At 38.3% G+C, this 15952-nt stretch overlaps 1 protein-coding gene across 3 annotated transcripts in view; it reads right to left on the minus strand.

Annotated features, from left to right (window-relative positions):
• Window positions 1-3598: 3598 nt before the first annotated feature.
• Window positions 3599-15952, minus strand: part of TOPBP1 (DNA topoisomerase II binding protein 1) — a 62936-nt gene continuing 50582 nt past the window's right edge. For 2 of the 3 annotated variants that reach the window (XM_012451198.3, XM_012451199.3), the window contains exons 24-28: window positions 15642-15805; window positions 14272-14409; window positions 11426-11515; window positions 11079-11240; window positions 3599-4413 (exon numbers count right to left, since the gene is read on the minus strand). In XM_012451198.3, the coding sequence (XP_012306621.2) occupies window positions 4270-4413; window positions 11079-11240; window positions 11426-11515; window positions 14272-14409; window positions 15642-15805 (698 nt within the window). In that variant the 3' untranslated portion in view covers window positions 3599-4269. Of the gene's footprint in view, window positions 4414-11078; window positions 11241-11425; window positions 11516-11631; window positions 11714-14271; window positions 14410-15641; window positions 15806-15952 lie in introns of those variants that run through there. The other variant, XM_012451200.3, reaches the window with a different exon arrangement.

The following is a 15952-nucleotide window of genomic DNA, read 5'->3' on the forward strand; positions in this document are numbered from 1 at the left end:
CTTAACCAATACAAAGGGCCACCATCCCCTGTACAGCCTGCATTCCAAGGAATGGGCAAGGGGTACAGATGTCCTTCACTGGTAAGGAGTGAGTCTCTGGGTTGGCCATACCTGGATTCCTTAACTTGGAACTCCAAACATAGATTCTTCATAGGCCACAGGGTCACTTCCCAGGGTATGCCTGAGTTACCGTTGTCAAGTATGTCTGTCATAGGCTGCAACTCAAGATGGTAGAGAAAGAGCTGAGTGGCAGGGCGTGGTGGCTCACACCTGCAATCCCGGCACTTTGGGAGGCTGAGGTGGGCAGTTCACTTGAGGTCAGGATTTTGAGACCAGCCTGGCCAACATGGCGAAACCCCATCTCTACAAAAATTGAAAAATTAGCTGGATGTGGTGGTGGGCGCCTATAGTCCCAGCTACTCAGGAGGCTGAGGCAGAATGGCTTGAACCCACGAGGTGGAGGTTGCAATGAGCTGAGACTGTGCCATTGTACTCCAGCCTGGGTGATAGAGCAAGACTTCATCTCAAAAAGAAAAAAAAGAAAACGAGCTGGGTGCCTTGCTTGTTGACAGATCTAGATTTAAAATCTTTTTAGGGATTCAGAGTAAGGATCAGACAACTATGGCCCACTGCCTATTTTTGTATGGCCTCAAGCTAAGAATGATTTTTATCTTAAAGGGTCAGAGGGAAACCAAGCCTTGATACAAAGCAGCCTAGGTAGTGAAGCCCTTTTAGGTGAGATGTATTAACTGTGAAATAATAGGTTTGGATTAGAGCAGTGGTTTGTGACTCTGGGGTGGAAAGTCACAGATCTAAACTCTAGAATTATGAATTCTACCCTAAAAATGCTCATATACAAGCCGGCTGGGCGTGGTAGTTCATGCCTGTAATCCAAGCACTTTGGAGGCCAAGGCGGGTGGATCACCTGAGGTCGGGAGTTCAAGACCAGCCTGGCCAACATGATGAAACCCCGTCTTAAAAAAATAAATAAATAAAAAGTTTAAAGAATTTTTTTTTAATTAAAAAAATAATAATAAAAATGCTCATATACAAAACAGCCTGTTCGATTCCTATGCATCTCAGGCCCCACAGTAAGCACCTAATTACTGCTAATACTGTTACTGGTCTGCTCAGGCTGCCATAAAAGAACACCATGGGCTGAGTGGCTTAAACCACAGAAATTTATTTTCTCACCATTCTGGAGCTTGGAAATCCAAAATCAAGGAGATGGCCAGGGTTGGTATCTGGTGAGGCCTTTCTTCCTGGTGTGTAGACAGACAGCTGCCCTCTCCGTGTGTCCTCACAGGGCCTTTCCTCCATGCAGGCAAACTCCTGGTGTGCCTTCCTTGTTTTTCTTTTATTTATTTTTTTGAGACAGAGTTTCGCTCTTGTTGCCCAGGCTGGAGTGCAATGGTGTGATCTTGACTCACCACAACCTCCGCCTCCTGGGTTCAAGTTATTTTCCTGCCTCAGCCTCCCAAGTAGCTGGGATTAAAGGCATGCGCCACCACGCCCTGCTAATTTTGTATTTTTAGTAGAGACGGGGTTTCTCCATGTTGGTCAGGCTGGTCTTGAATTCCTAACCTCAGGTAATCTCCCTGCCTTGGCCTCCCAAAGTGCTGGGATTACAGGCGCGAGCCACCACACCTGACTGTGCCTTCCTATTAGCAGGGCACTTGTCCTGTTGGATTAGGGCCTCATTCTTATGACATCATTTAACCTTATCCCCTTATAAAGGCTCTTTCTACAATCACATAGCAGATTAGGCCTTACTTAACCTGTGAATTTTAGGGGGACACAACTCAGTCCATAACAATGTAAATAATAAATCTGAGTATAATTGAGTACTGTATTTACATTAAGAATTCCTACCTCTTTAAGTTCTAAGAGACCATGTGTCCAGGTGGTTTGTTGCTGAATCCTAGGCACAGGTTGAGGATTCCTATTTGTTGAATTAACGAATGCTGCTGAGATCAGACTAACAAGAAAATTCATGGAGAGATATAAGGTGCTAATTTAAATATCACAGAATAAAATGCTTCAGAGAAGAAACTCAGACTAATCTAATCAAGGCAAGTTCCACACCTCCCTCCCCTTTTTAAGCAAGACTACCTATGGTTGGAATTAGCATGTAAAAGTATATTGTTGCTGGCATTAGGACATTTACAGATTAAGAGTCAAAGCCAGAGTTCAAGTGGTTTATACAGGGTATGGGCAGATGCTGGAGAGTCAGAAGGAGAAACTGAGACCTGGAGCCTTAAATGATAAACTGTGTGCCTGTTTGAACTGGAAAACCATTCATAATTTTGGCAGAAAAGAAAGTGGTAGATTAGGTTAATTTAAAAACTAAGTATTTCAAATAATTTTTCTTTTTTTGAGATGCAGTTTCACTCTGTTGCCCAGGTTGGAGTGCAGTGGCGCAATCTCGGGTCACTGCAACCTCCGCCTCCTGGTTTAAGTGATTCTCCTGTCTCAGCCTCCTGTGTAGCTGGGATTACAGGCACATGGCAGCACACTGGGTTAAATTTTGTATTTTAGTAGAGATGGGGTTTTGCCATGTTGACCAGGCTGGTCTCGAACTCCTGACCTCAAGTGATCTGCCCACTTTGGCCTCCCAAAGGGTTGGGATTACAGGTGTGAGCCACCGTGCCCGGCTTATTTCGAAGAATTTTGAGTAATAAAATTCAGGGAAATGTATTACAAATCTATAAAGTGATTCAGCTAAAATAGCTCTGATAAAACCAGGCCCACTGGTTTTTGTTTGGTGGAAGGGAGGGGGATGTTTACATCATAATGCTACCAATTTCTCTGTGTGGAATTTGTATTGTCCTAAACTGTGAAGTAGATCAAAGCTGAAAATTGAAGGGCCAATCCTCTAGCAGCAGGGATACCCTCTACTCCATTTTGAAGAAAATCTGATGAAAATTTAAGGGACTTTGTGTCCAAGTTAAGCGCTCTCTCCTTCATTGTTTGAATCTGCCTTTCAAAAAGTTATTTCGAACGGTTTATATCAAAATTACATTCCTAACAGATTCTGGTTTGTCCTTCAAATGAAATTAGGGTTATTTATAGAGAACTGTAGTAGCACATGTAGTATTTGGTGTCAGGGTTTAGCATAATAAAGGCTAATACAATATAGTGTTCCAATAAAAGTATGTCTTAATCTAATAGGGCAATATTCTAAATAAACATCAGAAATGTTAATGAGCAATTCATTTTTTTTTTTTTTTTTTTTTTTGAGACAGGGTCTCATTCTGTCACCCAGGCTGGAGTGCACTGGCATGATCTTGGCTCAATGCAACCTCTGCCTCCTGAGTTCAAGCAGTTCTTGTGCTTCCGCCTCCCAAGTAGCTGGGACTACAGGCATCAGACAGCATGCTTGGGGAATTTTTTGGTATTTTTTTTTTTTTTTTGTAGAGACAAGGTTTCGCCATGTTATCCACGCTGGTCTTGAACTCCTGGGTTCAAGTGATCCACCCCCTTGGCCTCCCAAAGTGGTGGGATTACAGGCATGAGCCACTGTACCTGGCCTGCATTCATTTTTTAAGTTAAGTTATATAAATGTTTTGTTGCTTCAACAGAAGAACAGATGCCAGGGTGCGCTTTTTAAAAAAATTTATCTATGTAAACACATCTTAATACTAATTTGAGTCACTACTTTTATTCTTTATTATCACATTTTCCAAGTTTTGGCACCCAAACTTGGCAAACGTCACGTAGATGTGTACAAACATACATATACATATATACACATATTTATAGCCCCAGCTTCCTAAACTTTGTGCTCAGGCTCCTGTTAAAAGAGGTAAAATGGTGAGAAGATAAAAATCAGGGAAAACATGAATAAATCCTGATTGACAAATCTTGTTGTTATGAATTAAGGCAGACATTTTAAAGCAAAATCCATCACCTTACTAAAATTTCCACTAAGCTACAGTTTCAGATATTTACAAGAAAAACATCTTTTAACATATTTCAATGTGGTTTAACAGCAAGCTAGCTGAGGAGTTGTATTTTGTTGTTATTTCAGGTAACTTTTTATTAAGAAACAGTTAATATTTCAGTGATTAAAATTTCAGGTGTTCAAAACTCAGGAAGGTTCATCATTATACTCTGAAGCAAAATTCTTCAGGTACTCATCTTTAAATAACCACCCAAATCCATCACAGTCACATTCAGGCTTTAAACTTTTAAAAGCATTTAATGTTTGGTAACTAGTTTTTTGTTTTTGTTTTTTCCCAATGCTTGGTAACTGAAAACTAGATGTGATTAGTGTACTTTCGGTCTTTTGATTTTATCTTTTTCTGTAGAAGCTTTCCTCTTTTGTGATAATCCAGGCCCAAGTTCCTTATTATTCTGAAGAAATGAAATAGCTTCTGGTAGACAGTAATTTTCTACATGAGGAGGTGATTCCTATAAAAGGAAAAATAAATGATTTTTTTAAATGATTTCAAACATTTACACGATCTGGTAACATATATTTTTAAAAAAATCTCAGACCTCTCAGGGATGAAGCTAATAAACTTACTTAAAGGAAAATGCATATTCATTCCTAGGTTCCAGCAAATTAAACAAAATGGACGCTGTGGGACAAAGTCTCACCTTTTATCAGAGAAATATGTGTATAGCTCAGGTAGAGTGGGGCAAGCTCAGATCTTACAAACATTTCGTATCAGTGTTTTTAATCCCCACTTTAGAGAGAAAAATGAAAAACGTTAAATAAACAACCAATGTCACATAACTAGCAGGTAGCAAAGCCAAAATTCATACCCTACCTGACTCCAAAACCCTTGCATTTTCCCCCTACAACCAACAGAGAAGAAATGGATCTTTACCCCCTTATTATGAGTGTAATAAAACTTAAATTCCTAGCAACATGGCAGACTGGGCAACCTGAAAATGAATCACCACAAAATACCAAGTAAGTGCCTTTTGATTCAGTTCTTCCATGGATAACAACTACAAATTCTGACCAAAATATATTAAAAGCAACCGCAGACCCTGGATAATAAATAAATCAAGCAAATAGGGGGGCTGGGGGTGCAAATGCAGTGTATGAAGTACATTGCCTGCTAAACAACACAATACTCTTTGGAGGAGCAAAAGAGCAGAACAGAATCTAGAGTTTCTTTTTTGTGGGGAGATGAGGGTCTCGCTATTTTGCCCAGGCTGGTCTCAAACTCCTGAGCTGAAGCAATCCTCCTGTCTCAGCCTCCTGAGTAGCTAGGACTACAGGCATACCACCATGCCAGACTTGAATCTAGAGTTTCTACAACTTATTCATGATGTCCAGAATATATCCAAAATTACTCCACATGTAAAGAAGCAAAATATGAACTATTTCTTAAGAAAAAATCAGAATCATTTAAATAAACAGAAATACTTAGGTATAAACTTAACAAAACATACATAGGATTTATATACTGAAAATTACAAAATGCTCATGAAAAATTAAAGACCACCTAAATTAATAAAGATATTCCATGTTCGTGCAATAGAAGACTCAATGTGGTAAAGATGCTGATTCAAAATGATCTGTAAGTTTAATGAGATTCCTATCAAAATTCCAATAAGGTTCTTTTTATAGACATGAATATGCTTATTTAAAAACTTATATAAAAAGATACAGGCAAAAAAAAAAAGCTGCTAAAATAGCTAAAACAATCTGGAAAGGAATAAAGTGGAAGGAATCACCTGCTGATACTGGAGTTTACTTTATATAGGTTTAGTCATCAAGACAGGGAAGTACTATAAAGGGAAAGAGACACATGGATCAATGGAACTGAAAAAAAGAACCCAGAAACCCACATAAATAAATATGGCTAAATGAACTTTTTTTTTCTCTTGCTCTTGTTGCCCAGGCTGCAACCTCTGCCTCCTGGGTTCAAGCAATTCTCCTGCCTCAGCCTCCCCAGTAGCTGGGACTATAGGTATACGCCACCATAGCTGGCTAATTTTGTATTTTTTGAGATGGAGTCTCACTCTGTTGCCCAGGCTAGAGTGTAGTGGTGTGATCTTGGCTCACTGCAGCCTCCACCTCCCAAGTAGCTGGGATTACAGGTGTGCACCACCACACCCAGCTAATTTTTGTATTTTTAGTAGAGATGGGTTTTCACCATATTGGCCAGGCTGGTCTCTTGACCTCAGGTGATCTGCCTGCCTCAGCCTCCCAAAGTGCTGGGATTACAGGCATGAGCCACCGTACCCAGCCTCAGAAAATAATTTGTAATCTGCATATAAACACTCCTTCCTCCAAAAGGTAAATATTTTTGCTTTAAAAGACCAATGGATATAATTCTAGAAATATTAAACTAACACAAAAAAGGCAAGAAAGAAAAGGAAGAACAAGGTCAAAGAGCAAACAGAAAACAAACAGCCAAAAAACTCATCCCTAAATCCAATCATATCAATAATTACATGATGGACTAAACACTCCAAAGAATAAAAGAGGAAGGCCCAACTACATCCTGTCTATAACAAAGCCATTTTAAATATAAGACACAGACAAGTTTAAAATTAAAAACCATGAAAAGAGTTATCATGGCACAGAGCAAACAGATAAAGGCTCTATTAACCTCAGACAATGTACATTCAAGACAAAGTAGGCCCAGAGACACGTTATAACAAAGAATACGTGCAAATCACAAAAATTTATATATGAGCAAACAACTAGCAACAAAGTTTGAAATAAATGGGGTAAAAGCTGACAGAATTAAAGAGAAAAAATAGACAATTCCACAATCACCTGGAGATTTTAGTATCAGTAATTGATATAACTAAAGAAAAAAACACATAGAAAATCTGATCAACATTATCAACCACATTGACCTATCTGATATTTTCAGAACACCACACCCAACTGCAGAATATAAAATCTTTCACATACATGATATGTTCATTAAGATAGATGAAGGGGTGATAAAACAAGTCTTGATAACGTTAAAAGAATTAAAATCAGAGTACATTCTGTGATTACAATGGAATTCAACGAGCAATCACAAATAAAAAAGATAGAAAAAAATCCTCTTATATTTGGGAACTAAACAACAGACTCCTAAACAAGCCAGTTATAAATGAAAACAAGTTACCAACATCAGGAATAAACCTATTTATTTATTTTTTGAGACGGAGTCTTGCTCTGTTACCCAGACTGGAGTGCAGTGGCATGATCTCAGCTCACTGCAACCTCTGCCTCCCAGGCTCAAGTGATTCTCCTGCCTCAGCCTCCCTAGTAGCTGGGATTACAGGCACACACCACCACACCCAGCTAATTTTTTTGTATTTTTAGTAGAGATGGGGTTTCACTATGTTGGCCAGGCTGGTCTCAAATTCCTGACCTCAAGTAATCCACCTGCCTCGGCCTCCCAAAGTGCTGAGATTACAGGCCTGAGCCACCAAGTATGGCCAGGAATAAACTTACTACAATTAAAGGGTAATAAGATTATTATGAAGAACTTTATGCCAACAAGTTTGACAAGATTAAATAGATATATTATTTGAGAATACCAGTTATTAAAAACTGACATATGATGAAGCAAAAAACAGGAAAAGCTCTGTATCTAGTAAAGAAAGTTTGTTACAAAAACCATATATAAAGAAAACTCCAGGCTGGGCAATCATGCCTATAATCCTAGGACTTTGGGAGGCTGAGGGGATCGCTTGAGCACAGCATGGTGAAATCCCATCTCTACCAAAAACACAAAAATTAGCTGGGAGTGGTGGTGTACATTTGTAGTCCCAGCTACCTGGGAGGCTGAAGTGGGAGGATTGTTTGAGCCCAGGAGGCGGAGGCTGCAGTGAGCTTAGATCATGCCATTGCACTCCAGTGTGGGTGACAGAGCCAGACCATGTCTCAAAAAAAAAGAAAGAAAACTCGAGATCTTCAAACATTCAAGGAAGAAACAGGCATTTTACACAAACTCTTCTAGAAAACCAAGGGAGTACTTCCCAACTTGTTTATGATGCCAGCAAAACCCTAATACCAAAATATGACAAAAACATTACAAAACATGAGAATTACATGCCAATATCCCACTCTGAAAATAGATTTTAAAAATTCTTTTTTTTTTTTTTTTAAAGATGGGGTTTCTCCATGATGGCCAGGCTGGTCTTGAACTCCTGACCTCAGGTGATCCACCCACCTCGGCCTCCCAAAGTGCTAGAACTACAGGCATGAGCCACCGCACCCGACCTTTAAAAATTCTTAAATAAATCTGGTAACATATACAAAGATTAATATGGCATGATCAAGTGGGATTGATACTTTATGTGAAACTTAACATTTGCAAATGTATGTAATTTGCCATAGTAACAGAATGAAAGAGAAAAACCATATAACAACTCCAACAGAAGTAGAAAAAAACATTTAACAAAAGTTAAGCCCAACTGATGATGAAAAAGAAATCTTAGTAAACTAGAAATAAAAGGGCTCTTCCTCAATCTGGAAAATAAATCTATGAAGAACTTATAGCTAGTGAAATACTGAAAATTTTCCACTTAAGATAGGAAATAAAGACAAGGAGGCCCAATCTCACCATTTATATTTAGCAGCATACTTAAGGTCCTAGCCACAGAAGACAAGAGGAAGAAATAAAAGGCTTAAGAAAGGAAAAATCTACAAATCTCTTTGTAGATAAAATGATTGCTATGTAGGAAGGCCCAAGGTACTAACTGTATGAAGTAAATTTTATTAAAATCGTAGGGTATAAAAGACTGACAGGCCAGGCACGGTGGCTTAGGTCTGTAATCTCAGTACTTTGGGAAGCCAAGGCAGGTGGATTGCTTGAGACCAGCCTGGGCAACCTGGTGAAATTCTGTCTCTACCAAAAAAAAAAAAAAAATTAGTTGGGCATGGTGGCACATGCCTGCAGTACCAGCTACTTGGGAGGCTGAGGTGGGAGGATCTCTTGGGCCTGGGAGGCAGAGGTTGCAGTGAGCCAAGATTGCGCCACTGTACTCCAGCCTGGGCAACAGCGTGAGACCTTACCTCAAAAAATATAAATAATATAACAAAAGACACGCAAGTTCTCTTACTGAAAACCACAAGATGTTGCTGAGAGAAATTAAAGAAGACCTAAATAGAGACATTCTGTGTTTATGGAATAGAATGCGCAATACTGTAAAGATGCTAACTGTCCCCAAGTTGATCTATAGAATTGGTGCAATCCTAATCTTAACCATTCTAGGCCTTTTTTTGGTAGAAACTAACAAGCTCATTCTAAAATCCATATGGAAATGCAAAGGACATGGAAGACCCAAGTAACCTTGAAAAAGACAACTAAAATTGTAGTCTTACCACTAGCTTCAAAAGTTGCTGTACAGCTACAGTGATCAAGACGCAGTAGGAAAGGTATCAACAAGTAGATAAGGAAACAGAATAGAGTTCAGAAACAGACTCACAAACATTTGATCATTTGATTTATCAAGGTGCTAAAGCTTTTGTGGGAAAGGAAAATCTGTTTAACAAATGGTGCTAGAACACCTAGATATCTATATAGAAAAAAACCAACGTTAGTCCCTACCTCACAGCATAAAGAAAAATAAATCTGTAATACATCCTAGAGCTAAACATAAAAGCTTAAAACAATAACTTTTCAGAAAAAAAATATTAGCGAACACACCCTCCCCCGCCCACCGCCAAAAAAAAAAGCCTGAAAGAAAAAGTGCTCAATATCATTAGTCATCAGGGAAATACAAATTACAAGCTACAATGTGCTCCCACTATAAACCTACCATATGGCTAAAAATCAAATGACTGTCAACACAATGTTGGCAAAAATATAGAAAAACCAAACACTTTTACAGATTGAGTATCCCTTATCTGAAATGCTTAGAATCAGAAGTATTTCAGATTCTGGAATATTTATATTTACTGGTTGAGCATCCCAAATCCAGAAATCAGAAATCTGAAATGCTCCAATAAGCACTTCCGTTGAGCATCACATCAGTGCTCAAAAAGTTTAGGATTTTGTAATATTTCTAACTTTTGGATTTGGGATGCTCAATCTGTACATTATTGGTGGGATGGGTTAAAATGGTAAAAATCCTTTTGGCAAAAGGCCTGGCAACTTCTTTAAAAATGAAATATTTACTTATTCTATTACACAGCAACTCTATCCTATTTACCCAGGAGAAATGAAAAATGTCCATAAAAAAAGCATGTATATTTTTAGTAGCTTTACTAGTAATAGCCAAGATGACAAACAGCCCAGGGGTCCATCAACAGGAAAGTGAATAAACTATGGTATATTCAGACAAAGAAATACTACTTAGCAATAAAAAGGAATGAACTATTAGTATACACTTTAACGTGAAAGAATCTCAAAAACATCGTGTTGAGTGAAAACCTTTGAAAAAATAGTGCATACTAATCAGTATGCCCTGTTTTATAATAGCTTCACATTTATGTTTTAGGCATTCTATTAAATCCTCAGCAGTCTCCCAACATAAGCAGCAAAATCACAAAGCAGGTTGACCTTTGACCTCCCCTTATTTCTATACCACTCCATTTGAAATTCTTCATAGGAAGACATTTATGATTATGTGTCATGCCTTGCTGATTCCTGGTAGCCTTTTGGGCACTCTGGTGTCAGGAAGATTTTTCTTAGCCCATTCAAATTATACAACACAGGCCAATTCTGAATATGAGAGTAGTAAGCCCACCATATAGTAAATGCTTAAATTTACCACAGTTATCTAACATAGGTATTTACTGTATATGAAAGCAAACAGTCAAGAAAACTAAAGGACCTTTGGATAAATGTTTCTCCTTGGACTCCTGGAATCAATTTCTGCTTTCTTTATATTCCAACATTTTAAAGGGTATTTTTAAAGTCTTTAGAGGTACCTAGATTTTTATACTCTTCTCATATTTAACTTCCAAACTAAATGTTTACATAATGTGTTCATTATTATAAAAAATACAAATAGAATAAACCTGAAAGGGGTTGAATAGAGGAGAATAACAGGAGACTCACATTCTACTAATCATGAGCTGAAGGTTTTGTTGTGCAGTTACTTGTTTACGCATATAAGCATATCTCTGGTAATGAGGTGGTCAAGGATAGAATCTCACAAACCTGCATGAGATAATCAGCGATGTATTCTGTTCTCAAGCAGTACACATTCTGGGCAGCAGCTTCTGCTATATTAACTCCCGAGTCATCTGGTTTCAGTTTATTCAAGTCGGAAAAAAGATGTGTGGCCTCTTTAAATAAAGATACAGAATGACCAGGTAGCACCTAATGAAAAAACAAGCAGTATCACAATCTACCAGTATTCCGAGGTAGTTCAGTTGTATAGTTCAGCTGTTATCATGTGTACTTAAGGATTCTCATTTCAAAAAGTAGAGAAAATGAAGAACTGTTCATAGCAATCTTGGTTAATTATTTATGTAAAAAGGTCAGTAAATTAATTCAATACAAACCTTTGCTCCTCCTGACTGAAGAATGCGTTTGAAGCCTGCTTCTCGAGACTGATCCACATGTAAAATAACCTTCCACCCACTAAATGCTCCCTACAATTAAAAAATAATCTGTGGTGAAATCATTTGGAAAATAACAAAATAATACTGATAATGAACAATTTTATCTGTAGATTTAGTTTTATGTCAATAAATCTTATAAACTTTACTTTTGCCACAGTATAATTATCTCTGGTCAGAACACTGAAACGTGAATCCATGGTATCTGGCACATAGTAGGCCATCAAATACCTGAGGAATGAAAAACCATTTCATCATTAGGTAATATTAAAACAAAGCAGCATGATTTATGTTTAATCTTTACTGGTATTTTTTTTTCTTATGATTAATCAAGGGAAGACCTTAAAGCACAGCTTTTTAGGTTAGATGAAGCCTGCATGTTACTTCTCTTAAAAATGTTTGCAAATTGAAACCATAAAATATTTAGGTAGGGAATAACAACTAACAAAAGCCAGTGGAATTAATCTAAAAGGGAGAGACTCATGGCTAATAAGGATTTGGAGATATCAGAGACTTGGAATATGACATAAAAGATTATTTATCTCAGGGGTTCTGATAATGGTTTGGCTGTGTCCCCACTCAAAATCTCACCTTGAATTGTAATCAGAATCCCCATGTGTTGGGAGAAGGACCTCGTGGGAGGTGTTCAGATTGTTGGGGCGATCCCCCCATGCTGTTCTCATGATAGTGAGTTCTCATGAGATCTGATGGTTTTATAAGGAGTTTTTCCCCACTTTGCTCTGCACTTCTCTCTCCTGCCACCATGTGAAGGACGTGTTTGTTGCTTCCCCTTCCACCATGATTTTTAAGTTTCCTGAGGCCTCCCTAGTCACGTGGAACTATGAGTCAATTAAACCTCTTTTCTTTATAAACTACCCAGTCTCCGGTGTTTCTTTATAGCGGCATGAGAATGAACTAATACAATTAACTTTTCTGTGAGCCATGGATCCGTTTGGCAGTCTGGTCATTAGACTCCTCTCAGTAATAGCTGTACTGAGACATAATTCCCAAATCATAAGGGTGATTTTGAGAAAAATGTTAAAAATAAAATATAATGGATTACAAAAGGAAGCCATTTTACTGAAAGTTATCAAAATATTAAAAACAGATTTGTGATGTAATTATAGATATGCTTTATATTAGTACATTAAATCATATGACCTAGTGGTGGGTCTAATAACTACTGTAGTTTCAAAGTAGCAGACAATAACTAATATGGCTTCCAGTGCTTTGACGAAACCTCAGATATGTGGCCTTCTGACCTACTGTCTGTGGTTTCATATTGTGGGAGCATTCGCTGTATCCTTGGGATTGCAGCTCGGTTTGCTGTGGTTGAACCAAAACAGAAAGGATATGCAGATTTCTACAGAAGTTATGATTCCACAAAAGATTCTGAGATGAAGAGTGCTATTATGTTTCAGAGTACAAAGTGATTTTGGAATATAAAGAATTTCTTTGGACTGAATTATTATTTTTCTTTTTTGAGTCAGAGTCTTGCTCTGTCACCAGGTTGGAGTGCAGTGGCACAATCTGGGCTCACTACAACCTCTGACTCCCGAGTTTAAGCGATTCTCCTGCCTCAACCTCCCGAGTAGCTGGGACTACAGGCACATGCCACCACGTCCGGCTAATTTTTGTATTTTTAGCAGAGAGAGGTTTCACGATGTTGGCCAGGATGGTCTCAATATCTTGACCTTGTAATCCGCCCACCTCGGCCTCCCAAAGTGCTGGGATTACAGGCGTGAGCCACCGCACCTGGCCTGGACTGAATTAATACATAGAAGTTTCCAATTGACTTGTGTTCCTGAACTATAAAACATGAACATGTGGCCTAAGTAACAGTTTCTCTTGATAAATAAACAGTTAACAAATAATATAAATAAAGTACTGATGAACACAAACAGTATTTCAAGATGCTTACAATTATAATGCAAAACAAAAACATCTGATTTCTGTTAGTGTAGTTACCGGTATAGTTGATAGTGTTGTGATTTGTTGCTTAGAACTTAAAGGAAGTGCTAGTTTACTCAAAGCATAATGTAGGCTGATAAAAAGGAAAGTGCTAATTTTTTTTCTTTTTTTTGAGATGGAGTTTCGCTCTTGTTGCCCAGGCTGGAGTGCAATGGCACAATCTTAGCTCACTACAACCTCCGCCTCCCCGGTTCAAGTGATTCTCTTGCCTCAGCCTCCTGAGTAGCTGGGACTACAAGTATGTGCCACCATACGAGGCTAATTTTGTATTTTTAGTAGAGATGGGGTTTCACCACGTAGGCCAGGCTGGTCTTGACCTCCAGAACTCAGGTGATCCACCTGCCTTGGCCTCTCAAAGTGCTGGGATTACAGGCGTGACCCACCGCGCCCGGCTTGGGAAGTGCTAATTTTCAATTAGAGGTTAGTAAAAATAAGAAGGTATTTTTCTCCCCATGTAAAGTACATGGCCTTCCCAGAGCTGATCTACAAATTCCTTTGAGAGAGTCTGTGAATTCAGGTCAAGAACACCTGACATTAGATGCTGAAAAGATTCTTCGAAAGAAATGCAATATGGACCACATTTTACGTATATACATTATTTTTTAAAAAGACATCAAAATTATATATACACACACATATATATATATATGTATGTATCTTAAAGTCAAACACAATTAAAAGAACCAGGAACTGAAAGTAAGCTCAATTCAGAATGCCCAAACTAAGCATATCAAGGATAAAAGACAAGTAGAATCATTATTTCCTCAAGCACATTCTCTTGCTATTTGTATTACCTATATAATTATGTATGTTAATACCTCAACAATGCCAGATTCTTGTCTTTGCTGGATTTTTTTTCTCCATCTCATAGCTGCAAGTGCTAGTCTTCGTTGCTGTACATTGATTCCAGTCAAAACATCAAGTATGGAACTACTTCCCCATTCATAGTCTTCTTCCTAGAGAATTTGTCCAACAAACTTGAGTTGCTACAGTTTGGGGAGCCACAGTGCAACATCCGGGGCTCCTCAAGGAGCTCAAAGTCTAATAACGGCTAAAGCTCTATATTTAATCTGTTGTAAATACAGAGAATACTATGTAAATACTGTTTTGTGAGCATGGAAGAAATGTAGATTAAGTTTCAAGTAAGAGTCAAGTATATTTGGCTTTTAATTAAAAATCAGAAAAATATCACATACATTTTTAAGAAACAAAATGATAGCTCTATCTTGGCAACTGGTAATATTCAGATGAACAAATTTCACCCGCTCTAAGACTAACTTCATAGAAGGACAGTCTCAGAGGAGGTATGTACTGACAACTTGATTATTGGTTTATAGAAGAGATCCCTAAGGGACCCTGATACGAAGCTTCAAAAACTACATGGTGGGATATTACTGTGATGACCAGTTAGGAACCAAAATACTTCAAGTAATTAGTTTAATAGGCTAGTAGTAAAGATCAAAGCTTACAATGAGATAATCTTGAAGCTTTCTGAGTAAGAAAATGTTATTTCAATTAAAAACAACACTGACATTCAAATTAAATGATTTAAAAAGTGATTAAAGGTGAATCTGGCTCTGTGATCTCTAGTTTTGTTGCTGTTTGGCTTTGTTATTAAAAAAGTTGGTATACTCCAACTGGCCATATTTGGTTATTTCAGTTATATGAGCAGTCAGCATATGTGATGGAATCTGAGATTTACTTTTTAAAGTAAATAAATTTGTCTGTTTACTTATTTAGAGACAGGATCTTGATTTGACCTCCTGGGCTCAAGCAATCCTCCCACTTCAGCATCCTAGGTAGCTGGAACTACAGGTGGGAACCACTGTGCCCAGCTAATTACTTTTATTTTTTGTAGAAATGGGGTCTCATTATATCGCCCAGGCTGGAGTGCAATGGTGTGATCTCAGCTCACTGCAGCCTCTGCCTCCCAGGTTCAGGTGATTCTCCTGCCTCATCCTCCCGAGTAGCTGAGATTACAGGTGCTCACCACCACCCCTGGCTAACTTTTGTATTTTTAATAGAGATGGGGTTTCACTATGTTGGCCAGGCAGGTCTCAAATTTCTGACCTCAGGTGGTTCACCCACCTTGGCCTCTTAAAGTGCTAAGATTACAGGTGTTGGCCATCATGCCCAGCAGACACTCACTCTTAAAGAAAAATAAACTTCCGCAAATCTGAATACACACCTGCACGAAGTGTCCAGCAGTCCTGCATGCTTCAAGGTAGGAGCGATGAAGCACCCACTTCCCAGCTGCCACAGAGCCTAAATACTTCTCATTTCGAAGTGGATGTCCCACAACAATGTGTGTACAGCTGGGATCAAAGCACTGCTTTTCTATCACCAACCCACCTTAAGTAGAGAAAAACTGGTTGTACTTTATTGATTCTCAACTTCTTTCTAGGAAAAATGTAATCTCAGCTTGCATAGAAATTGTCTATAAATAAAATGCCCCAAACCATATAAACCAAAAAACCTTGACTTAGAATTATTTTACTT

Source organism: Aotus nancymaae, unplaced genomic scaffold (assembly GCF_030222135.1).
Source record: "Aotus nancymaae isolate 86718 unplaced genomic scaffold, 86718_ANA_hifiasm-v0.15.2.pri h1tg000019l, whole genome shotgun sequence".
Taxonomy (NCBI): Eukaryota; Metazoa; Chordata; class Mammalia; order Primates; family Aotidae; genus Aotus; species Aotus nancymaae.